The sequence below is a fragment of the Propithecus coquereli genome, unplaced genomic scaffold, assembly GCF_000956105.1.
Source record: "Propithecus coquereli isolate 6110/MARCELLA unplaced genomic scaffold, Pcoq_1.0 Scaffold459, whole genome shotgun sequence".
Classification (NCBI taxonomy): Eukaryota; Metazoa; Chordata; class Mammalia; order Primates; family Indriidae; genus Propithecus; species Propithecus coquereli.
Genome location: NW_012150385.1, coordinates 1,879,872 through 1,903,470, shown reverse-complemented (window position 1 = coordinate 1,903,470; position 23,599 = coordinate 1,879,872). Strand labels below are relative to the sequence as shown.

Genomic DNA, 23,599 nt, shown 5'->3' with positions numbered 1-23,599 from the left:
AGCTTTTGTTTTCAATTAAAATTGGATTTCATTTTCTGAAATTGTGGGGGTATCTTGGATTGGACTGGAGGGGACACAGCCCTTTGGTACTAGTGCTGAAGCTGACCCATGACTTTTGTTGTTGGAAGTGTCTTCTCACCTGTTCTTCTTGGATTCCTTTACCCAAAGGCAGAGCTTGGACATGAGATCCACGCTCTGGCATCAGCCGGCAAGCCCCTGGCCTCGTGGACAGCCCAGCAAGGAATTCAGGAATGCCGGGAGGCGTGCGGAGGACACGGTTATCTGGCTAGTAGGTGTTGGAGATGCGGGAGCGGGGGCAGTTTCCCTTCCTAAACCTACCATTTGCTCTAGACCACGGGTTGGCAAACTATGTCCTGCCCGAGGACCAAATCCAACCTGCCACCCGTTTTTGTAGATGAAGTTTTATTGGAACACAGCCATGCCCTATCATTCACACATTTTGTACAGCTGTTTTTACACTGCAGCAGCAGAGTTGAATTGTCACGACATAGACCCCATGTGGCCTGCAAAGCCTGAAATATTTCCCATCCAGCCCGTTACAGAACAACTTTGCCAGCCCTGCCCTAGACAGAGCCTGCTGCTTTCTGATGCCTGGTGTTTCTTGGTCAGAATCTGGGGATGATGATGAAGTATGGAGAAGCCGTGTGAATGAGCCCGCTAAAGCCAGAGCACAGAGCAGGTTATCTGTCTGTTTGAATTTAACTCTTTGGTTCATGACTTGGTGTAACTAGAACCAAGTTTTATTCTGATAGAAAATTCTTAAATTTAGGAAAAAAAGAGTTAGTTTTATTGGCATTGTTGTTTAGGCATAGGTGTGTGGCTAAGAGAGTGGGTGACCAGCCAGCCGAGACCAGGTCCTGGCGTGGCCTCCCTGGTGTCGTAACTGGGTGAGCTGCTTGACCTCATTGCACCTCGGTTTCCTTGTGTGTAAGATGGGGTTAGTAACAGTGTCCCCAGAGCATGGATTCTCTCCAGGATTAAGTGGATTAATGCATAGAAGGTGTTAGCACAGGATCTAGCATGTAGTACGTGCCTAGTGACTTTTATCTGCTATTGTTTTTGGTAGAATCACTGTCATTATTTGCAAACCTACAAAACTTCATTTATGCTGATCTTAAATAATTGGTTAAAAACTGGTTGTTCAGAAAAGCCACATACACACTCAGAAGAGCAACAGGACTGGCCAAAACCTTGCTGACCTACAGAAGCATTTTAGGTTCTTGCCAAGTTTTGCAGCTCAGTGTTTGTTTGCCCCGTTGCTGTACTGGCGTGTGCCTGCTCCAGCATGAGGTGGGCAGCAGCATGGCCCCTGTGATGCCTCCACGCCCTGTGTCTTGTCACCTACGACACGTAGGTAGCCATGGCTGTGCATGAGTTACTCATCTACGTGTTTTGTCCTCTGTGCAATGCTCTTAGTAGTTTTTATTTGTTGTTATAACTCATAGAAATGCTATAAATAGTTCAGCTTTGTTCTGTTTTTATTTTATTTTTTTTTTTTTTGAGACAGAGTCTCACTTTGTTGCCCTGGCTAGAGTGAGTGCCGTGGCGTTAGCCTAGCTCACAGCAACCTCACACTCCTGGGCTCAAGCAATCCTACTGCCTCAGCCTCCCAAGTAGCTGGGACTACAGGCATGCGCCACCATGTCCAGCTAATTTTTTTTTTCTATATATTTTTAGCTGTCCAATTAATTTCTTTCTATTTTTGGTAGAGACAGGGTCTCGCTCTTGCTCAGGCTGGTCTCGAACTCCTGAGCTCAAACAATCCGCCCACCTCGGCCTCCCAGAGTGCTAGGATTACAGGCGTGAGCCACCGCGCCCGGCCCTGTTCTGTTTTTAAATAGAATAAGGAAATTGAATCTTGCAGTATTGCAGAAAACAAAAGCAACTGTATCAAGATTCATTTCGTGTACAAACACTGGCCTGAGACCAATAAGACCAAAGTCAACAGGGATAAATGAGAAGGCTTTTATCTAGGTTTAATATACCAATTGCAAGTTTTTCCTGTAAGGTCTCTCTTGCTGTGCATGTTCGGTGGCTGATCCGTGGCACGGGCAGGGGAGACGTGATTTGACAGCAAGTCAGGGGAAAGCGGTCAGGTTCTGGGTGAGCATATCCTACCGGCAGCATGTCTCACACCCTCCCTGGCCCCATCAGTCCCTGTAGGTGAGTGGGAGAAGTGCGAGTCTCCTCCTGTCCCTGTGGTGCTCCTCCCATCCAGCCTCACATCGGAGAACATTTTCCAGCAGAGGAGGGAGACCTGATGCCTTAAAATATATGAAGGAATTGGGCTATTTAACTGGCAGGAGAAACAAAAGAAAAATGAGTTGTCTTCAAATATTTGGAATTTTTTGTGTAAAAAGAAGGGTTCGTTCAGTTGTAGAAGGAAGAACCGTAGCCCCCCGAGACCATTCCCATCTGTCAGTGACCCCCATGCTGGGGACGACTGGGACAAGAGGTGGGGTTCCTGGGGCCTCTCTCTGGTCATGCTGAGCCTGGCTTCTGAGATTCGGATGGTGGTGGCTGTCTCTGCAATGTGCATCTGCAATGATGGCGATGTCATGGGCTCGTTGTAGTGAACCGGCTGGGGGTCCTCAGAGATGACAATGACCCAAACTGCACGTACGAGGGTGACAACAACGTCCTGCTGCAGCAGACGAGCAACTACCTTCTGGGGCTCCTGGCACGCCGGGACCAAGGTGAGGCTCCACTGCATGCCAGGCACCCAGGGCTCACCTGGGGGGATTCCTTTGGCCCCCACTGATTAGCTTTCTGTTACGATGTCCCCTGCCTTTGCAGGAAGAAGAAAAAGTTATGCCTGAGCGGCTTCCAACGTGATGGGCTGTGGGTAGGGGGGAGGGGTGTTGAGACACAGACCCTGGCTGGGGGGCTGCATGTGTCCTTCACATGCTCTCTGTGGTTTGGGGTCCCCTATCTTTCACCAAAGTCACGGGATGTGTGTCCTAGGTGGAGCTCGCCTCCAGAGCCCTCTGAAGACGGTGGACTTTCTAGAAGCCTATCCCGACATCCTTGGCCAGAGGTTCACCGGATCCAGCTTTGCCGACTGCCTGGACTCTGCAGGTAAACATGTACTGTCCTTGGTTATGCAGGCAAAGGGTTTCCCTGGAAACCACCAGGAAATGAGCTGTGCCATGGGGAGGGGCCTCGGCGGTTATAGCCGGGAGCCGGGGCACAGTGGCAGCAGGGCCGCGAGTGCAGCTTCTCCCTGGCTCATTGCTAACCAGTGTCTGTGTGTGCCCGACGCTGAGTTAGGCGCTAACTCCAAAGGGGAATGAAGGTACCCGCGCTCTGCCCCACACCTCCCTCCTTCCCTTCCCCTCGGGTGCCTGGTCTCTGCCCCACAGCCTCCCGGTGACTGGGCTGAGCACCCGGGGCCTTCCTGCCTGCCCCATCTGCCTCCACCCACCCCTGCCCCCAACTTCAGATGCCCCTTCCCACCCTTGGTGCACCCCTTCCCGGGCTCAGTGTACCCCACATGCTTCCTCCTCTGGAGCCTGTGGCACAGGCTCGGTCGTGTCCACGCCTTGCCCCTTGCTTGCTCCCGGGGCCCAGCACAGAGCCAGCTGTGGAGAACCTTCCACATCATCTGCTGAGGGAGCTGCTGCAGGCTCCACCTCACCCCTCAGGGTCTGTTCCTGCAGAGATGGGAATGAGACGCTGGGCCTGTGATGGCAGCGAGGAAGCAAAGCATATTTCATTGCAAACTGTACTTGATCTCGACGCTTGATTTCTTACTATGGAGAGTATTTGCATTCATGCCATTCCTGAGTTAATCCTACACATGTTGGTTAATTGCTCACCTGCATTTCTAGGAGTGGGGTGCGCAGGTTCCTGAGACGCAGCCGCCCGCTCTTGTGGCTGTGCAGTCGAGATGGGACAGGGCCACATGCCAAGGCCCCCGATGTCAGGGAGCAGAAGCCCGCAGGGAGGCAGCCTGGGCTGGCGGCTACCCCACAGGCCTGGGCTGGCCAGGGACAGCCTCTCCGGGGATGTGTCCTTGGAGTTGAGACTTCTGTGGGAGGAGGGGGTGGCCGTGGGACGCCTGAGGGCAGGACGTCTCAGGAGGAGGCAGAGGTCGGGCCTTGCTCTGTTCCGGTGCCATGACATTACCAGGTGCCAACAGGCAGGGGAGCGGCTCCACTGACTTGGATTTGTGTTTGTTTTGATGATTCATGTTTTGAAAATGTTACTCTGGGAGAAAGTCACCTCTGGCTGCTCTGTGGAAACTAATGGAGGTGGTCGAGGTGGCCGTGGCAGGACCACAGCATCGGAGGTGAAGAGAGGGCCCGGTGGGTGGCTGGGTGGGAGGGCTGCCGTGAGCCCTCCTCTCCACAGAGACGCCATGGGCCAGGCTCTGGGTGTCCTGTGGGACACCCACAAAAGGCTTTCTTGGCTTCGGCTGCCCCAGCCAGGCAGTTCTGGGGACTAAATGCAGGGCAAGATTCAGCCCCTAGCTCTGGGACTACAGAGCTCAAGATCTACTACAGCCCATGGAGCCTTCCTAATGGGCGGTGAGGACGAGGTCAGAGCGGCCCCAGGTCCCCAACACCCTGGTGTCGCAGGCCTCTCTGCAGGAAGTGCCTTCCTCCCACCATGGTCTCCCTCTCTCTTGCCAAATCCCACATCAAAAAGAACAGCTGCGAGCCACAGTGGAAGCGCCATCTGATAGTGTCATCACCTCATTTGTTGGTATTTAGGGGCATTCTTCACTTTGCCACCACAGCGCCTGTTTCCTGGAGTCTGGAGCCTGACTCTGTGGAAGATGAAGGCTGAACTCGGACCCCGTTCCCAGTCCTCGCGGGCCGGGCGGAAACCGGCTGTGCAGCGGGACTGACACGTGGGGACGCAGCCCGCCTTCCACAGGGATGAGGCATCGGGCTCCCGCCAGGCCGCCTGGGTTTGATCCAGGCCCTCCTCCTGCCAGCCATGGGGCCTGGGCAAGTCCCTCACCCTTGCGCCTCGGTTCCCTCGTGTGTGGCCTGGGGATGGTCATAGTACTGACTTCCTAAGGTTTTGTACAGACAAATGAGTTAATACAGATATAGCACTTAGCACAGCACTTGGCACCAGATAAGTGCTCAGTAACACGGATGATTACACACAACCACATGCGGTTTTAGGGTTTAGACAGGAAGCCCCATCACGGCACCATGTATTCCATTGAGCACTGTTTAGCAGAACTTTGGACGTGGAGGAGGCACTTGGCCTTGCGTTCAGGAGACTAGAACGTGAGCGTTCTGGGAAGCCCCTGTATCCTCAGGGTGAAGGAGCCACCAACCAGGTGCATGTGGAGGGCGCATGCCAGCCCTTGGGAACAATGCTGATGTGACAGCAGCAGCTGCCAGCCCTGAGCGTGCACCTCGTCTGTCCCCATTCCTGTAGGACTGCGTCCTCATTCGCCATTTATCGGAAAGGAAACCAGAGCAGAGAACCAGAGCAGTGGCTGAAGCAAGAGTCAAGCCCAGGCCAGGCCGGCTTCTCACTGTCTGCTCTGTCCACATCGTCAGCAACCAGGAAACATGTCTGCTGGTCACCACACGGGCCTATGACTTTCCTGACTATAACTAACCTTGTGGATCTTAATCTAGGTTTTTATCTTTTTCTTTTTTTTTTTTTTTTTTGAGACAGAGTCTCACTCTGTTGCCCGCGCTAGAGTGCCGTGGTGTCAGCCTAGCTCACAGCAACCTCAAACTCCTGGGCTCAAGCGATCCTCCTGCCTCAGCCTCCCAAGTAGCTGGGACTACAGGCATGGCCACCATGCCCAGCTAATTTTTTATATATATTTTTAGTTGTCCAGCTAATTTCTTTATATTTTTTTAGTAGAGACAGGGTCTTGCTCTTGCTCAGGCTGGTCTCGAACTCCTGAGCTCAAACGATCCGCCAGCCTCAGCCTCCCAGATTGCTAGGATTACAGGCGTGAGCCACCGCGCCTGGCCTAATCTAGGTTTTTAAAGGGCTAATCTGGCCTGGGATCAGTGGGTCACGCCTGTAATTTCAGCACTTTGGGAAGCCGAAGCAGGAGGATGATGGTTTAAGGCCAGGAGTTCAAAACCAGCCTGGGCAATACAGTGAGACCCTATCCCTATAAAAAAATGCAAAAACCAGCCAGGCGTGGTGGTGCCTGTAGTCCCAGCTACTCAGGAGGCTGAGGCGGGAGGATCACTTGTGCCCAAGAGTTCAAGGTTGCAGTGAGCTGTGATCGTACCACTGCAGTCCAGCCTGGGCAACAAAGCAAGACCCTGTCTCAAAAAAGTAAATAAAGGGCTAATTGGAAACAGGGACACGCTTGAAGATCTATTTCTGATGTTTGCAAGTTGCTTTCTAAGCTTCCCAAATGTTGCCACAGAAAGAACTTGAAAATAACTTAATCATTGCAATAATTTCTACCCAACCAAAAGTTTCTTCCTAAAACTATTGCTCTTTATAAAGTCAGAACATAGACAAATAATCAACCGGCATCTTTGTGTGTCTTCATGCCCTGCTCATCTTCCTTCCCTTCTGCTGAAACTGTGAAGGCAAAAGCAATTTTGTATACCAGCATCAGGAGAAATGCCAAACTGACGTAATTTGTTTTTCCTATGACTGCCCCAATTTTTGCAAGATCCAACAAAGTGAAAACATTTTCTGGAGGAAAAAATGCAAGTGAAATTCACTGAGTGAAAGTGATTTGGCAGAGACACAAGTCTTCACACACACAGGCGCTCAGGGCTTGGCCAGCCCCTTCGTGTCGGGGCGTTGGGTCACTAAACGCCAAATCTTGGGCTGACTGCACAGCCTGTGTCATCTTGGTCTTTGGTAAACGTTTCGTAAGTGACTTAAGGCTCTCGAGCTCTGCAGGACTGTAGAGACGCGGGCCTTTTCCAGGATTGCGACTCCTGTTTGGAAGATGGAGAGATTTATCAAGCCTTGGGCCCTGACCCTTCAGGGGTCAGATTCTTAGTGGAGTTGGGGCTTGGGGGGGTGGGGAGGGGCATCACTTTCTGTTGGGTTTGTCTGATCGCTGCAGAGACCGTGCGCTGAGCTGTGTTTGTCAAACAACTCTGTGTACCTGAGGACATGCACCGTCTGTCCGTGTTGCCAGACCAATTTCTTTTCCTTTAGTTGGCTCATTTGTATTAATGTTAAATAATTGCAGTGTTTACTGTTTGACAGATGTGTGTATATATGGGCAGCAAGATCACGTGATGTGAGCATGAGCTCACACAGGGTCATGTGGGCAGTGAGGTCACATGGGGTCACGTGGGCTGAGCAGTGAGGTCAAGTGGGGTCACCCGACCCAGCAGGGGGTTGTCGTGGGCAGACAGTGTTCCCAGCCATTAGACTGGAACTCAGGCACTCGGTCAGCACTGCTCCCTAGTGGTGTGACCTTGAGCTAGGCTGTGATCTTTCTGGGCCTCAGTTTCTCTTCTGCCAAACCTGGTAGGGCCCAGCTCATGGAGTGCTTGCAGTGGGGGCCGGCTGCTGTGTGGGGGGGATCGCTGTCCTGACACTCCCTTGGGCATGACAGACGAGGTGAGGTCCAGCTTGGTGGGTCAAGGAACGTCTCACAGGAAGCTGGCACGAGAGGTGGGTCTCAGAGGGTCTGTGTGATGTGTCTGGGGAGCTGCCAGCTATTCAGGGGACCTGGGGCCTGTGTCTCGCTGTCCAGGACGTGACTCAGAGCCATGTGCTGCTCCAGGAGTGCTGGTGCGACGTGGAGGGGCCTGGGCACAGGGAGACCAGCAAGGAAAAGGACCCCCAGGCAGAGGCACAGGCCTGGAGAGCAGCTGAGACCGAGGGGCCCACCAGGCAGGAGGGTGGGTGACAGGGGAGCCTGGCTGCCCCTAGGGGCTCAGGTTTGGACCTGCCCAGCTGAGATGTCCAGAAGCCCCCGGGCTAAGAGGTACAGGCAGGCCAGCAGCCCTGGGAGTGGCGGGAGGGCGCTGGGGCCCGTGAGTCTCGGGGGAGTAGGCGGTGCATGGCAAAGCACCAGGCAGGGGCCAAGGACAGACCAGAGCCAGGGCAGGGGAAGCCCAGGGCCGGCCGAGGGGTCAAGGGGTGGCTGAGGGAGCCTCAGAGTCCCTCTGGTGGGGCTCAGCAAAGGGCCATTGTGACGGGGACCCCAGGAAGGTCTGAGCGTGAAGGTTGAAGCCGTGTGTGTGGGTTCTTGGGCCATCAGCAGCCTCGTCCCAGGCAAGAGAATTTACTGCCATATGGTGCCTGTTTCCCACATGATTTCATTGTTTCATTGTTAGTCTTTCGCTTTCAGATAAACTCTACACTCGGGACGGCCCACGCTCACCTGCCATTGTCACGTGCGCTTCCACATGCTCGTTGGGAAATCTTCTCCCCTCCACATGAACACTTCAAAACAATGTGATATATTTTTTCAGGAAAAATTAAGAACTAAAAGTAGTGTCTAAACAAAAATGCTATGCAAACCCAACTCATTATCAAGCTTGTTTCTCGTTTGAAGTACAAAGCAAAATCTAAACTGGTCGTTGACATTAAGCATCATGGGTTAAATCTGGTTGTGGAAATAGCTTGGAAAGTTCAGGTAACAGCAGCGCAGCGTCCACTACAGAGGGACACCCCTAGGTGGTGTTTGGGAGGGACGCTGAGCCGTGCAGATGTGTTGTGGGACATGGGCCTCTGGTGTAGTCAGGAACTCGCACGAGCAGTTTCTAGCCTGGGCCATTCCTTGGGTCTTGTTGCTGTTGTCGCTTGTTGTCCATAAAGAAAACGTGACTCTGCAGTGTCCACCTCTCCCTGCTGACCGTCCCTCTGCCCTGACCGTCCCTCCTGCTGGGAAGAGCCTGGGAAGCAGCAGAGTCTCAGAGGCACCAAGAATGGGGGTCACGAGGGCCTCTGCCACCAGCAGTGTCCTGAGGGCAGCATTTAAGGCTCAGGAATGGCCACGGGGCAGCCCGCGTGTTAGTTCTGCAGCAGCCAGAACAAAGTGCCACAAACTGGGGGCTAAAAACAGACATTGATTCTCTGATAGTTCAGGGGCAGAAATCCAAAACCAAGGTGTTGGTGGGGCTGCGCCCCTAGACGTCTAGGGAGGGTCCTTCCTGCCTGTTCCAGCTACTGGCAGCTCCAGGCGTCCTTTGCTGTGGCCGCGTCACTCCAGCCTCTGCCTCCGTGGTCACCACCGCCTCCTCTGGTATCTCCTTTTCTGTCCCTCTTGAAGACACTTGTCGTTGGGTTTAGGGCCCAGTCTGGCCCAGGAGGACCTCACCTCGATACCCTTAATGTAACCAACCACATCGGCGGACCATTCGCAAGTTCTGGGGGCCACAAGGTGGACAGCTCTTCTAGGACTACCATTCAGTGCCTGCACCCGGCTCCTGAGAGCACCTGTGGGGAGGACGCCTCCAGCTTTCCCCTGCACGGGGGTCAGAGCAACCTGTTTCCATCCCCCTCTCCCTCCTGCACGCTGCCTGTGAAGCAGTTTGGTTTGGTTTTTAGTGGGCTTCTCGGTTGTGCTGTGAGGATTCACCAGTGTAGCAGCCGGGAGATGGTGCCGCGACAGGAACCTGCAGACGTTGGGTGTTTTCTCTCCAGGGAACTGGGCTCTGCGACGTGGAAGGAAATCCCGAGATCCCCTTAGCCCCGCCTTGGGGCCCAGACCCAGTGTGGCCAGATCCCCGTCCCCTCCCTGGGGGCTCTGAGCTGAGAGCAGCTGCCAAGCGGAGAGCTCCCTGCTCCCTGCAGCCTGGGGTCGCTCGGGTCCAGGGGCTCAGTGCCCGGGTAGAGGGTGGTGAAAGCGTGGCCTTGGCCGAGTGGCTGCTATAAACCCCACCCACTCACCCGCCCGTGCTGCCTCTTCAGCGGGGTGACAGCACTGCGTGGCAGGGTCTTCTGGGACCACTGTGTGAGGTCAATGCTAGCTGAGCTGTGACGAGGGTGGCCCACGGACATGGCACCACCACTTGCGGGAGGGGAGAGAAGGGGACCTCCAGTGTCCCATTGGTCTGACACCCTGCCACGGCCTCCCTATTCCCAGCGTCCTCTCCCTCCTGCCTTTTATAGCTTAGTCGGGGGGACTGTGCATGGGGTGTATTCTCGGGAGACCCGGTGTCAGTGCCCGGCTCCACAGCTGGCCAGTGAGGGGGCAAAGTGGACAGAGGCACCCCCTCCCCTTGCCCCCTGGCCACCATCTGGCGGGCAGTTGTCCTGAAGCCCATGCAAATCCTTGGTGACACCGAGGGAACAGGGCCGTCTTTTATACAGACAGGTGTGACACACCAGCTGTAAAGTGTAGCTCTTTGCACAGGAGGTGCTGGCCCCCAAGCTGGCTTTGCATCCCTGCGGCCTCTGGGGTTGCTGGGACAGTGTGGGACTCAGGACAGCTTCATGGCTGAACCAGAAAACACCCTCAGCCATGCCTACCCCTGCCTGACCACCGCCTGGCTGGGGGGCATTGGACAGTTATCCTCCCTGTGCCTCAGTTTCTCTGTCTGCAAAATCGGACTTGCAGACTGCTTACGGTGCCATCTGCCCCGGGAGTACCTGTGTGACAAACATGAGATGCCCTATTGTTACTTTTTTCCTTTTGTTTCTTGTTTTTTGAAGTCCCCGTGGCAGCGTACAAGTGGTTGGTTTGTTACCTGCTCCGAGAGAGTTATCAAAAATTAAATCAAGAGAAAAGATCAGGAAGCAATGACTTTGAAGCAAGGAACAACTGCCAGGTACGTGTTTGTTTTAAAAATTGCCTTTTGTATTATTTACTTCTAATTCCTCTGCTGTCGTGTCCCTGGGCGGTCAAACATCGTGGCAGCTGCAGGCCCTCGAGATCTTATAGCCATGGGCATAGCCTTGACCTCCTTGCGCCTGCTTTGCTCCTCTGTGAGGTGGGAGTGGGTCGTGGAAGGAGTGGTGGACGATATACTTGCAGCATCTAATGACATCTGGCCCATAGCCAGAGCTGTTACTGGAGTCGGAGTGTTAGGTGGGGAGAGCCCGGGACACCGCCGTGAGGCCTCAGAAGGCTCCTGACTCACAGGGGTCACCGTGTTCTGCACTCGGTTGTTCTCAAGTCATTATTGCCTGCACTGAGGGGCCGGTGGAGATGGTGCAGGGGTGATTTTTAGTTGGCTTGGGAAAGTGCTTTGATTCTCACACTTAGACAGGGCTGTCTCTCGCGTTCCAGGCCCCCACAGTGCAGAGACACCCTGTTATAAAACACCTCGTTACGGCCAGAGTCTGGTTGTCCTGTGAATCCATTTCTGTCTTACGTATCTGCGTTGGAGGCCGTCACGCAGGGTGGCTGTGGGTGAGGAAGGCACAGAAGCTTGCGAAACGCTGCCGTTCCTCCTCCTCAGCATGGTCAGTGAGGCTGTGTCATGCTCAGTACTGAAGCCACCTGGTCACCCAGTCCAAGTCTGCCTGTCCCCTGCTAAGGCCGCAGACCCCACACCCTACTGCTTCAAGGGGCAGCATCACCCTCCGGCCAGTATCTCTAGGAAGCTGCTGGACACACCTGGCCAGAGTGAGGAGATAAGAAGAAAGAAGGGAGACCAGGCACAGTGGCTCTCACCTGTAATCCTGATACTCTGGGAGGCCAAGAGGCGGAGAATCGCTTGAGGCCAGGAGTTCGAGACCAGCCTGAGCAAGAGACCCCATCTCTACTAAAAATAGAAAAAATTAGCTGAACGTGGTGGGATGTGCCTATAGTCCCAGCTACTGGGGAGGCTGAGACAGGAGGATCGCTCGAGCCCAGGAGTTTTAGGCTGCAGTGAAGAGAGAGGGGCTGCTGACTTCACAGCTTCCTGCTGAGCTCGAGGAAGCCCACATTGACTTTATGGCTTAAAAGAAATGAATTCAGTAGATGGCCACGGTCAGTAGAACTTTTGGTTTAGGGCCACAGTGACCAGAAATAGGAGGCTTGAAATGACCCTTCTGGGATGGCCACTTTCTGCAGCCACCTTGGCCTGGGCACAGCAGGTTTGCTCATTGAGAAATCAGTGGTGCCCGTTGGCTTCCGCTGCAGGTCAAGTCGCCATTCTAAGGTGGACATAGAGACACCGCCCTGAGCTATGAATCAAGACCCCTGAAGAGACGGAGAGCACAAGAGGGGCCCATTCCTCACATCTGGTTCCCTTAAACTTCCTGGAAGATCACTGTAGGTCCTTAGCACCCTTCAGCCCCAGCCTGTGCTGGACCCTGGCACGTGACCTCCCAGCACCCAAGTGTGGGACTCGGTCGTTGAGAAACGATTCACCTTCAGGTCTTCACTAAGGAACTTGACAACAGCACGTTGGTGAGAACAAAGGCACTGGAGGGGCCCTGGTCCTGCGTCCAGCTGAGACAGCGTCCCTGGGGATAGCTGCGGAGGTGCCAGACACCCACAGGCACAAGCCCTGAGGCACAGCCGTGAGACCTGGAAGGGAAGGTAATGACCGCTAGGGGGCTTCATGTTCCAGACCCGAGAGGGACATTTCCGACAGCCGAGAGCTCTCGGGGCCTGGGCTGGACGCCAGGGAGCCCGCGGGAGACAGGGTCCCTTTCCCTGTGGTGTAGCATGGGAAGAAAACTGCAGAGGATGTTTACATAACCTCCCCGTGGGACAGGCCTTCTTGAGGGAGACAGGAAACCTAGAAGCTATAAAAGAAAAGAAAACTGTCAGATTTGACTGCACGAAAGTTCAACATTTCTGAAAAGACACTCTAAACAAAACCAGAAGATGAACAGCAGACCCGAGAAGTGTGTGTAGCATGTGACCGGCAGAGAGCACCAGGAAGGAGCTCCTCCATGCGGGGTCAGCCTGGCTTGGGGCAACCCAACGGCCAGGGAGCTGCGGGTCGGAGCCACACGTCGAGGCTGTCGGGCTAGGGCAATGGCACTCAGTGGAGGGGTGAACAGCTGTGTCCTTCGGGGCAGTTATTGGCCATTTCTGTTAAAAGGTATGCTTACTCTTTGCCCTGGTGGGGGATGTTTATTAACTTTTTTGGTCTACTTGTGCCTGCCAATGGTAACTGCCATTTACTGTCTACCAGACGCACACAGTAGGGTCTTAAAGCATGCATCTCTCTCACTTTCAACTGGATGACACCGTCATGTGTTCAGCAGCCCGTAGACGTAAAAAGGCACGTGGCAGCGTCTCCCCACCCCCACACCACCTCACCTTCCCACCCCTGGGACCAACCCATTAGGGTTAGGTTCCTGAGGACCCTCAGAGATGTGCCCATCAGAAGGTGGACAGGGACATCTTTTCTCCCTCCAGCCACACACTGGGCTCTTTACACACGTCATTTCATGTTTTAGTTAAGGCTGTTGAGGCTGAGAGAAATGCCCGGGTCTGCTGCCTGAGCCCCCCATGCTGCACAGCCAGAGTCTGGACTTGGACAGCCTGGGGTTTGTTTTTGCCTGAAGTATCCATCACCTGTTAAAATACAGATATCCCAGGGTGTTCACATGTACCAGACGGTGCACCCCACTTCCTCTCCTGGGCTGGCGTTTGCTGGGGAGGCTCATGATGGAGAGCCTGGCCTCGGGACCCATGTAGGGATGGTGAGGCCAGGCATTGGGGCCCCCTGTCCGTGGTGTGCCAAGCTCACTGCTGCGAAGTGACAGCCAACCCTCAGCTCCACCAAGTCCAGGAAGTGCCTTGTCATGGTTCTAACTGGGCACAGTGACACAGCGTGGCTCCAGAGGGACAGTGAAGACAGTTCTGGAAGATGCCCTGGAGCATAGCCCCAGCCCACTGCCTGGTCTGTGGTGCAGCTTTTGGGGGCAGTGGGGCTCGGGTGCCGTGAGCATGCCTGGCCTGAGTGCACCTGCCATAACCAGGACCTGGGGATGCTTTGGCCATGGGGAGGGACTGTACCTGAGGCATCCATCCCCCGAGTCAGCACCGTGGGACACTTGCTGGCCCCAGCCCACCTTGGTTAATGTTGTAGCCAGATCTGCTGGTTGCAATGACAGACTCTGTTCAGGTGACTGATGGCTGCATCTGGACATTTCGCAGAACACAAAGCCGCACCACACATGCCAAATCGCAGGGACTGACAGCCACCACCACGAGTGCTGCCCGAGGGCTGTGCAGGCGATTCACACCAGAGGGATCTTGCCTGCTCCTCAGCAACACTGGGGATTTCCCCTATGCAGATGAAGACACCGAGGGGTGGGGATGTGAAGCCGTTTGCCCGAACACGCACAGCTGCAAAGCCTGGTGGGTCTGGAAGCTGCCCTGCCTGCCTCCAAGGACCAGGCTGTTAGCTGCCGCTCGCTGCCGGGTCTGTGTTCCAGAACCCAGTGGGATTCAGAGTGCGTTTTTTGACAGCAGTGAGGTTCCGGGTGGGCTGCCTTCCCAGACCTGCCACTAGCCTGTCCGACCCATGCCACAGCTAAAATTGAAGAGTGTCCTGTCACAGAAAAACAAGATGAAACAGCATCACTTTAATACTGGAAAGTCCACGTGGGTGAAAAGAGGGAGAGGCTAGTAGGGTGCACAGAGTTTGGCCCCAGTTCTGAGAATGGCCTCTCTGCCTGTGCCGAGGCCCTGCTGGGATCAGCCTCATCCTGGGTTCAGAGGACATGTGCAGTAAGAGGAGAGGTGTTCACACTGCGGGAGCACGTTCTGAGGGTGCTGGTGGGTTTGTCAGCATCACTGTGCTCTAACGGACGCAGGAGCCAGCCTGCCTGGGTCCAGGCTGTTTCCCACCTGTTTGGTTGAATGGGTTGAGGGAGGGTGGGGTAACCTGGGCAGGGGGTCGTGCAGTGCCTGGCCGGCAGCACCCCCGACGGCATGCGTTGTGAGCCTCCTGCAAGAGGCTCTTTGAGGGGACCTGAGGGCCCCACCTCCACTCAGCAGAGTTCCAGGAAATCTAGACACTGCTTCTAGTGGGGATCGGTCATGCAGTCCCCCTCCCCCTGCCCCAGCACAAGTCCAGATCCTGCCAAAACCAAGGGCATGTGAACACCATGCCTGCACAGGAGCAGGGGTGAGCCATGCTGCACCCAAGGCCCCAGCTGGCCCTCCTGCTACTTGGACAGCAGGAAGCAGGACAGGAGCCTTTGTGGCACCAGTGGATGGCTCGCCCTGTAGCGCGTATGGCCCAGCAGGAGTCTCGGCCAGGACGAGTAAGGCTGGCAGCCGGCAGAGGGCAAAAGGCATCTTCCCCCGTCTGTTCTCCCAAGGCTTCTGGTCTCAGCTGGTCTCAGCAGGTCTCGCAGCCAGAGACTGTGTTGGCTCCTGAAGTCCAGGCCAGGCCTTGGAAATCAGGCTGCCTCCCTGGTCCCCTGCTTGGGTTTAGTGCCTCCTCCTTGGTGTGCTGCCGTGTACCCCACTTCGTTTCAAAAGGTTTGGGGGCAGAGTCATGTGCCAGGCACTTGGCCAGGGTCTCTCTCAGCAATTTGTCATCCCCACCCCATTCTTCACTTTGCTGGATTAGTCTTTAAATTTCAAAAGTGGCGCATGCTCATTCTAATAAGACAAGCAATGCATATGTTGTTTTCCTGATTTAAAAAAAATCTGGTAAGATGATAAATTAGAGATGAGGAAAGAAAATGTAGTAAGTGAAGCTGATAATTGCCAGCGATTGTTTTGGGTGTTGGTCAAAAAAGAAAATGCTGGAGATTCTCAGTGAGTCCCTGCTCCACCCACCCGGCCAGCACCAGGACTCGCGATGGACACAGGGTTTAGCTGGGGCCTGTCCCACCTTGGCCCCTCTGTGGCCGTTCCCGTGGGAGTGGGAGAGAGACTGTTGCTTTAGAAGCTTTGGGGGAGAGGCTTGTGGCCACACCCTTGGACGGTGAGAAGTCGCCATCAGCCGAGTTCCTGCACAATTCTCCTGGGACACTGGCACACTCCAGCAGCAGTGGTGTCCCCAGCCTGCCCCGGGCCCTGTGCAGTCTATGCTGGTGCCACCCCAAGCTCTAGACCGAACCGAGCTGAGTGCGGCCGTGGAGCAGCCCGAGGCCTCAGCACGTCAGGGCCCGAGCCTGCTCCCATCCTGGGTTCTCCTTGCACGGCCTTTTCCCTTGTGTTTTAGAAAAACACTTCTCCTGCCGTGTCATGTCCATACGCTGCTTCACTTTGTGCTACTGTCCTCCTCGGACATGCACCAGAACACAGACCCGAGCATGTGTCCCTGTATTTATTCCATGATAAAGTCTGAATTGTGGCTGAGATGGGGCTGCCTCCGGTGGCCACTGGTGGCTCTGTCTTGTTTTCTAGGTGTACTACTGCCGCTCCTTGGCCCTGGCGTTCATGGAGCTCACGGTGGTGCAGAGGTTCCACGAGTACACGCACCAGCCGGGTGTGCCGCCCTCGCTGCGGGCTGTGCTGGGCCGGCTCAGCGCCCTGTATGCCCTGTGGTCCCTGAGCCGACACACGGCTGTGCTCTACCAAGGTGAGGCCCCTGCCGCCCCTGGGGACTGGGCAGCCCTGCTGTATCTAGGAAGTTCTGCTTTCCCAGCATGGCATTGCTTCCACGTGGACTTACTGAGCGCTTATCACAGCTGAGGGAGGCTGGGGACAGAACAGAGCCCAAATCCCACAGTAAGTCCAGCATAAGGGGCAAAGTGGCAGGACAGCGCTGATGACCTGCAGTTTTCCCTCCACTCAGGGTCCTGTTCAGTTCGGAGAATACTTCCAGGGTGCTTCCGCGGGGCCGTGTGCTGGGCTCTGCCGAAGCCGCACCCCAGGCCCTGTGGGCACAGGTAGACATGAGCCCATGAGTGCCTAGACAGAACTCTGGAAGGCTTCCTGGAGGAGGGGTGCCTGGGCTAATTCCTGGAGTTCTGGGGGGAATGGGCTAAACCAGCGTTTCTCAACCTTTTTTCATTATTGCCCCCAAGGAGCCTTTTTAGACATTTTTTCCCATTCCCCTGCCCATGAATTTTTTTTTTTTTTTTTTTTTTTTGAGACAGAGTCTCACTCTGTTGCCCAGGCTAGAGTGAGTGCCGTGGCATCAGCCTAGCTCACAGCAACCTCAAACTCCTGGGCTCAAACGATCCTTCTGCCTCAGCCTCCCGAGTAGCTGGGACTACAGGCATGCACCACCATGCCCGGCTAATTTTTTCTATATATATTTTTAGTTGTCCGATTAATTTCTTTCTATTTTTAGTAGAGACGGGATCTCGCTCTTGCTCAGGCTGGTTTCGAACTCCTGAGCTCAAACAATCCGCCCGCCTCAGCCTCCCAAAGTGCTCGGATTACAGGCGTGAGCCACCGCGCCTGGCCTAATTTTTATTACTACAGACACACCGTGTACCTGTTCGCATGCTGTGTGTACCTGGGCTTGTGAACGGCAGGATCCCCTTCCCCCACCAAGAACAGGCTCTTGCCCTGCGAAACGGAGGCCTGAGAGTGCACAGGTTAACTGAGGAAGGAAGGCGTGAGGGTGTCCAGGCAGAGGGTTGAGGGCAGAGCAGGAGCCTCCTTGCTGTCTGAGATAAACTCTTAGGTGGCAGACAGTTGTCTTCAGAAATCATCATGAATGGAGATTCCACCATAAATTCATTGTCAAGCGTATCAGTGCGCTCTCCCTGGACCTGCTAAGACCCCACAGCAAAGCTGCACCTGCCCAGTCCTCTGGGGGCTTCAGAGGCCCCATGTGCCTTGCACGGCCCCTCCCAGCCTCAGCCCCACCCTGCCACCATGGGCGGTGGTTCTGGGCACCCCCGTGCCCTGCGCCTCCTGTGTGTGCAGCTTCCTCTCTGCCTGGGAGCCCCTTCGGCACTTGCTCCTTCAAAGGAACTGGCCCAGCCTCCCGCCCCGCCAGGCCTGTCCTGCTGGGGTGAACTCCAGGCAGCGTCCCCCACCACAAAGCTCCCCCCTCCACAAACAGGCCTCCGGTGGAATGAATTTGGAAAACATCCTCAGGGTTTGTTGCTTTGGACTGAGGATGCCACACCCGAGTGTGACCAGGCCTGTGCTTACAGGTGGATACTTCTCCGGCCCGCAGGCAGGTAAAGTGGTGGAGAGCGCCATCCTGACCCTGTGTTCCCAGGTAAGCCGGTTGCCCTCCCCAATTCTGCGTTCACTCGTGTTACGTGCCGTCACCCACATGTTAGTGCACACCGCCTTTGCCTCCCACACATCCCATGCATTCAGCATTGGGGAAATGGGAAGACTGCCGGAAACAAGCCCATGTCAGACTTTTTATTATATTAATAGCAAAAGAGAAACTCATAGGGGCATCTCTGGGTCTGCACACATCAGTCCCCTCATATGCCTCTTGCAGCTACGCTGGGTGTTTGGGCTACTCGAGCTCCAACTTAAATTTGTCCCGTGATGTTGCCTTGTTTCTTCTTTTACTGGGTTGTGCAGGACGTCAGTGGCCCAGCCCCATGCCCAGGGGCTTCCTACGGGGACTTCCCTGGCTGTTCTGCCCACCGTCACTGCAGCCACATGGGGCTGCTGGTGGTTGGAACATGCCTGGTATCACCAAGGGTTTAAAGTGTCCTTTAATTTTAATGAATTTAATGTAAAGAGCCGCCTGTGCTCATGGCTGCCACGTTGAGCAGTGCAGCTGCTGTTGGTTTAGTTGTCACTCCACTTCAATGGCAGGACCTGGATCCGTGCTGCCTGCGCTTTAGCACCTCAGGAGACTGGACACGCTCCCTTGTCTCTCCCGTTTCACCGCTCTCAAAGTGGACCTGGGACCAAGGAACGTCCTTGTGACTGGCTCTGAGCCTCACCCAGGATTCATTTCATACACCCCCATCGCTGTCTGTAATTGCAGACTTTCACTTGTCTGAAAGAAAGACAGTGACAGGGTTCTCCCTGGGTCTTCGTGGTGCGGAGTTGCCGTTTATAAAAAAAAGGCCACAGCTGTTTCCCTGCCCTCTGGTGCCTGCCGAGGCAGTCGGTGGCTGTGGCCAAGGCAGGCTGGCATTGCAGGCAGCTTTGTGTGTGCCTGTCCACACCGTGCCTCCACCTGGCATTGGCAAAGCCCAGTCCTTGCTCTCTCGGTGAGGCCTGTGTCAGCCGGGGGTAGTGCCAGCTGGCTGTCTTCTAGGCCAGGGCCGGCAAACATCGCCGGATCCTGCCGTCCACCTGAGCATCGTTTTCGGGCATCTTGGTGCTTTGTGGCAGCGGTGAATGGTGGTCGCAGAGACCACGGCCCACAAAGCCGAAAACATCTTCTACCTGGCCCTTTACAGAAGGTGCTTGCCGACCCCTGGTCTGGGAGTCTCGGAGCCCTGCTCTGCTGAGGGCTCCCCCTCCAGAGCGGTGGCCTGGCCTTGGCCCGTGCAGAGGGCACGTGCGGCACCTCAGTCAGAAAGGCGCACTCCCTGCTGTCTGCCATGGTTTCGTTACCCGTGCTGGCCCATCATTTTTGATCTATGTCGTTAAGGTGGTTCCCCGTTCCGGTATTCTATGCAGTGTGGCCGTGGCATTTAATAAGTTATTTTAATAAAAATTTTTTGCATTTCAAGAAAATACTTGGGAGTCTTCTCATGTAAGTTTCATTTGTCATATTGTAGAATAATTTCTATAATGGAACGGGAGAGTAATAAAACTGCAGCTGAAGAGCCTTCGTAGTAGCATGAGTTTTCCAGGTGTCACAAATGCTTTCTCTGTTACATATTTTCTGGACGTACTTTCCTGTGTTGGAACATTAGTTGCTCAGATAGGTCAGGGATGAGAGATAAACCCCTGAAGACAGTTGCTAATTAGTGAGCTGCAGAGTTGTCACTTTTATAAGCATTTCCTACCTTGTTGGGAAAAAAACAAGCATTGGAAGTCTTGAGTGAATAGCAACATTGTCAAAATATGCAAACACACACTGAGGGAATCTGTAATCCGGCCAGTAAAAGGATGATGTTAGTAACGGAGCTGTGTGTGCCTGCTCAGGTTACCCATTGCTGGGGGGCATAGCAACCGTCGGGCTGTGGCTGTTACTCAGTGGTCACTGTGGAAATTCCTGGCAATTGCCAAGTGTGCGGACTTTGTTTTCCAACAGCTGAAGGACGATGCAGTTGCCCTGGTAGACGTGATCGCCCCTCCTGACTTTGTTCTGGACTCACCCATTGGCAGAGCCGACGGAGAGGTAAGGGGAGCCCCCCTTGACTGGGCTGGGGCCAAGGGCGGGGCCGCCAGAGGGCTGATTTGAGTCTGCAGAGCTGACAGGGGCCAGGAGAAGTCAGGGTGATCACACTCTCGTTCTCGGCCACGCTGGCTCTGTGGCTTCAGGGACTTGCCAGCCCTGCTTCCTCTCACTCTCGAGATGCGATGCCGTGGGAGCATCTCCTGCCCTTGCAGGCCGAGGTCAAAGGTCATCACAGGCATGTGCAGGAATAGCTCTGTAGCCTCTGCCCCTCCCCCTCCTGCGTGGCTGCCCCAGTCCCAGGTACCCCCTACCCGCCGCCATGCGGGCCCCTCACATTCAAGTCTTCTCTCCCCTAGCTTGAATCCCCTGCCGTCTCTGCCCCCGACACCCTCCCCTTGGCCCCTGTGCTTCCTTGGCAGCCTCCGCGGGGCTGCCCGAGGTCTCCTCTTGCCCCACGTGTTCAGAATGATTTCTTAGGAAGCAGATGGAATCGGGCCACTGCCCAGATGAGCCCCGAGCCCTCTGTGTTCTCCAGTCTTGTTTACACCGTGCCCCCTACCCCCAACCTTGACTCCAGCTTCACGGCCCTCCCTCGTCCCTCCCGCCACAGGGCCGGTGCCTGCCCAGGGCGTTTGCGCCTGCTGCTCCTGCTCACTGGGCTTGAGCCCAAACGCCACTCGGCCTCCAGCTCGGGTGTCATCCCAGGCATGTGTCCCCGCCCTGCTCTGTAGCCCCCATGGCACTTATCCCGAGCCTGCGAGTCTCCCTCCCCGAGTGGCAATGCCTGCACGGTGCTGCTCACAGGTTCCCTCGGTGGCCCCCAGCACCTCTGCATCCATGTGGCTGTGGCCCCTCTTCTGCTGCAGGGATGTGGCGTTGCAGTGTTCAGGTTACGTGCCTGAGGTCCCGTGGTTGTGAGCCCTGGAACAAGATTTACCCCACCCCAGCCCCCCAAGACCATGTTCCTTCTGCTAAGGTGTCTGTGGAACCAGGGGCTCTGCCGAGGTTGGAGAGTGGACATGAGTAGACAGGAGCCTCCATCTGCCCTTGTGGGGTGGTGAGATTGGCACTTTAAGAGGCCGTAAGGAGTATCCAGGGAGGGGCAGGTGCTGGCCTCACCTGGGTTGGGGCAGGTATGCCATGAGACCAGGCGCCGGCAGGCAGGATGGGAGGTGAGCGTTCCTGGAGCAAGAACGATGGCACAGTCGTGTCTAGGGACAGCCTGCTGTCCTGCAGCAGGGGTGCTGGCCACTGGACATCCTCCTAGGTCCCACATGGTATATGCGATCATGTCCACTTTCCTGCTGGGAAACCAAGATGTGGAGAAGCCCAGTGGGTTGTTCACCAGGCACACAGGTGAGGGGCATTCGAGAAGGAGATGCAGGTCTGCCACGGAGGACCCTCCAGCACACAGGTCTGTCCCACACAGAAGGAACCCCGCGAGGCTAGAGCACCCAAGCACTGCACCCTGCTCTGCATAGGCAGGGGAGTGCCCGAGAGGAAAGGAGAACCCGTCCCCATGACAGAGAGGGGCTCCCTCTGACTCTGGAGTTCACAGTCATAGTTGAAACCGGAGTCGACTGGAGACATCCCCTGGCAGGATGGTTTATAAAACGTGCGTCTCTCCTAGTTTTAAGGAACTGATGTTTTAACCAGGTGCCACCAGGTAAGAAATTCACTTTAAATGAACAAACACAGCTGTGGGAGATTATTTGAGACAATCATTAAATGAAGCCCAGAGCTCCAAATTCTGAAATGTCACCTGGAATTTATGAGCCGCAGAGGAGCGGCCTGAGGGTGTGTCTGTGGGAGCCTAGACTAGCACAGCGTGGGAGGAGTTGGGGAGTGCATTTAGCAGGTGCAGGCAGAGCAGTTTCCTAAAAGTAAAATTGGTCGACATCAGCCAGATGTAAAATAGACCATTCCCTGAGTCCATGGATTGAGTCTTCTGCCCCGGCTGCCGCTCAGCCCAAGCGCTGACCCTCTGTGTCTTGAGTGGGCAAAGTGTCAGTTCTCAGCCACGTTTCACTCTCACAACCTCCCTCTGGGATAGAAGCTCTGCCCTGGAGTCCAGAGTCTGGAGGGGAGTGCTGGTGGGCTGGTGTCTGGGGCAGGACAAGAGGGTGGCGTGTGCCAGGTGCAGTGGCCCAGGACCCGGGGGCCACACAGCAAGGCCAGCCTATGCACGGTCCCACCGCTGTTTGGCCACATCCCGCCAGTGCCAGCGCGAGGGGACAGATTTCAGGACAGTATGGATACGCACAGTCCTACGGTGGCCACAGTGTCCACCCTCCATAGTCATTTCCAAAGGCAAGGGCGAGGAGTGACTTTCATCATGTGATTTATGGTACTTTATAAAATTGAGTTTTCTAATTGTTTTCTACTTAAAAAAAGTTCATATAAATTAAATCATCTTAAGATTTTTCTAAAAAGCAAGAGTAAAGAATTTCCTGTGTGTTTAACAAAAACTTACGAGGGAGTTGCGTTTGCACACTGGGCCATCAGAGGAGTCTCTTCACTGCGTCTGCCCTCCGCTTACGAGCGTCCATCTCTCTGCAGCTCTACAAGAACCTCTGGGGCGCCATCCTCCAGGAGAGCAGCGCGCTAGAGAGGGGGTCCTGGTGGTCCGAGTTCTCCCACAACAAACCCGTCATAGGAAGTTTGAAGCCAAAGCTATAGTTGCACCAGCACACGTTCAGCTAAATGTAATTAAGCTAATTGAACTAATCAATTCATAGGCGTCAAACTCAAGTTTCAGAAGACACCAGAAATTTCCACTGCTTTCTGAACATGCACCTCTATGCTTCAGCCACTGCCTGGCTCCTCCCTGCAGAGGTGACCAGAGGTGGTCCCCGGAGGGCTGACCTGGGATCCTATGGCTTTGGTGTGCAGAGGAAACTTAGATGGCCACATCTTCCTGATGAGCTACGGGACTTGTGATGACTAGAATTTCGCATGTTCGATTTTCAGATACAGCTGCCCAAGACGTGGCAGACTGCTCATCATTGGGGGTTTTCTGATCTGCGACTCTGCAGAGCTCTGCTTCGCTAAGGAGTTGGGGACTCAGTCCAATTCTCTGTTAGCTCCACTTTCACTTTATCATGTAATCAAATTATAACCTGTTTGCACAGCGACCAAATGCCTTAGCTTAAGATTTTTAAGGGGGAAAAATCTATTTTAATACTTTTTTTGTGGAACTGAAAGTTTCCAACGAGGAAATGTTTCCAATTAAAAACGAGTCATGATTTGAATGTCTGGACAATTCAGTCTCCAGCCTCCCAATTGTACACAAATTACTTTACACGATGCATTTCATCGTTCTGTTCCCAAAGTAGGTGAAGAGCTCAGTGCTGTGTGCCCACCAAACCCTTTCACGGGTGTGGCCTGTCCCCACAGTAGCGTCCCCACTGCAGCCACAGTCTGACTGCAGCCCAGATGGGGTCAGCGCACCCCTCGCCCGGTCACTTCTGCCTCCCCCTCAGACCACAGGCTTGGCTGGGTGTTCTCACTCATGGGTTCCCGCTTCAGCGTTACCTGACCTCGAGTCAGTCCAGCTCACGGGGCCTGTGTCAGCA

At 54.8% G+C, this 23,599-nt stretch overlaps 1 protein-coding gene across 1 annotated transcript in view; it reads left to right on the top strand.

The window, feature by feature from the left end:
* ACOX3 (acyl-CoA oxidase 3, pristanoyl) overlaps positions 1-23,275 on the top strand; it is a 52,202-nt gene extending 28,927 nt beyond the window's left edge. Inside the window, exons 11-18 of the mRNA XM_012655060.1 lie at positions 169-289; positions 2,595-2,717; positions 2,986-3,099; positions 10,597-10,712; positions 16,202-16,376; positions 17,911-17,978; positions 19,938-20,024; positions 22,584-23,275. Coding sequence (XP_012510514.1) covers positions 169-289; positions 2,595-2,717; positions 2,986-3,099; positions 10,597-10,712; positions 16,202-16,376; positions 17,911-17,978; positions 19,938-20,024; positions 22,584-22,703 — 924 coding nt within the window. The 3' untranslated portion in view covers positions 22,704-23,275. The remainder of the gene's footprint in view (positions 1-168; positions 290-2,594; positions 2,718-2,985; positions 3,100-10,596; positions 10,713-16,201; positions 16,377-17,910; positions 17,979-19,937; positions 20,025-22,583) is intronic.
* Positions 23,276-23,599: the final 324 nt, after the last annotated feature.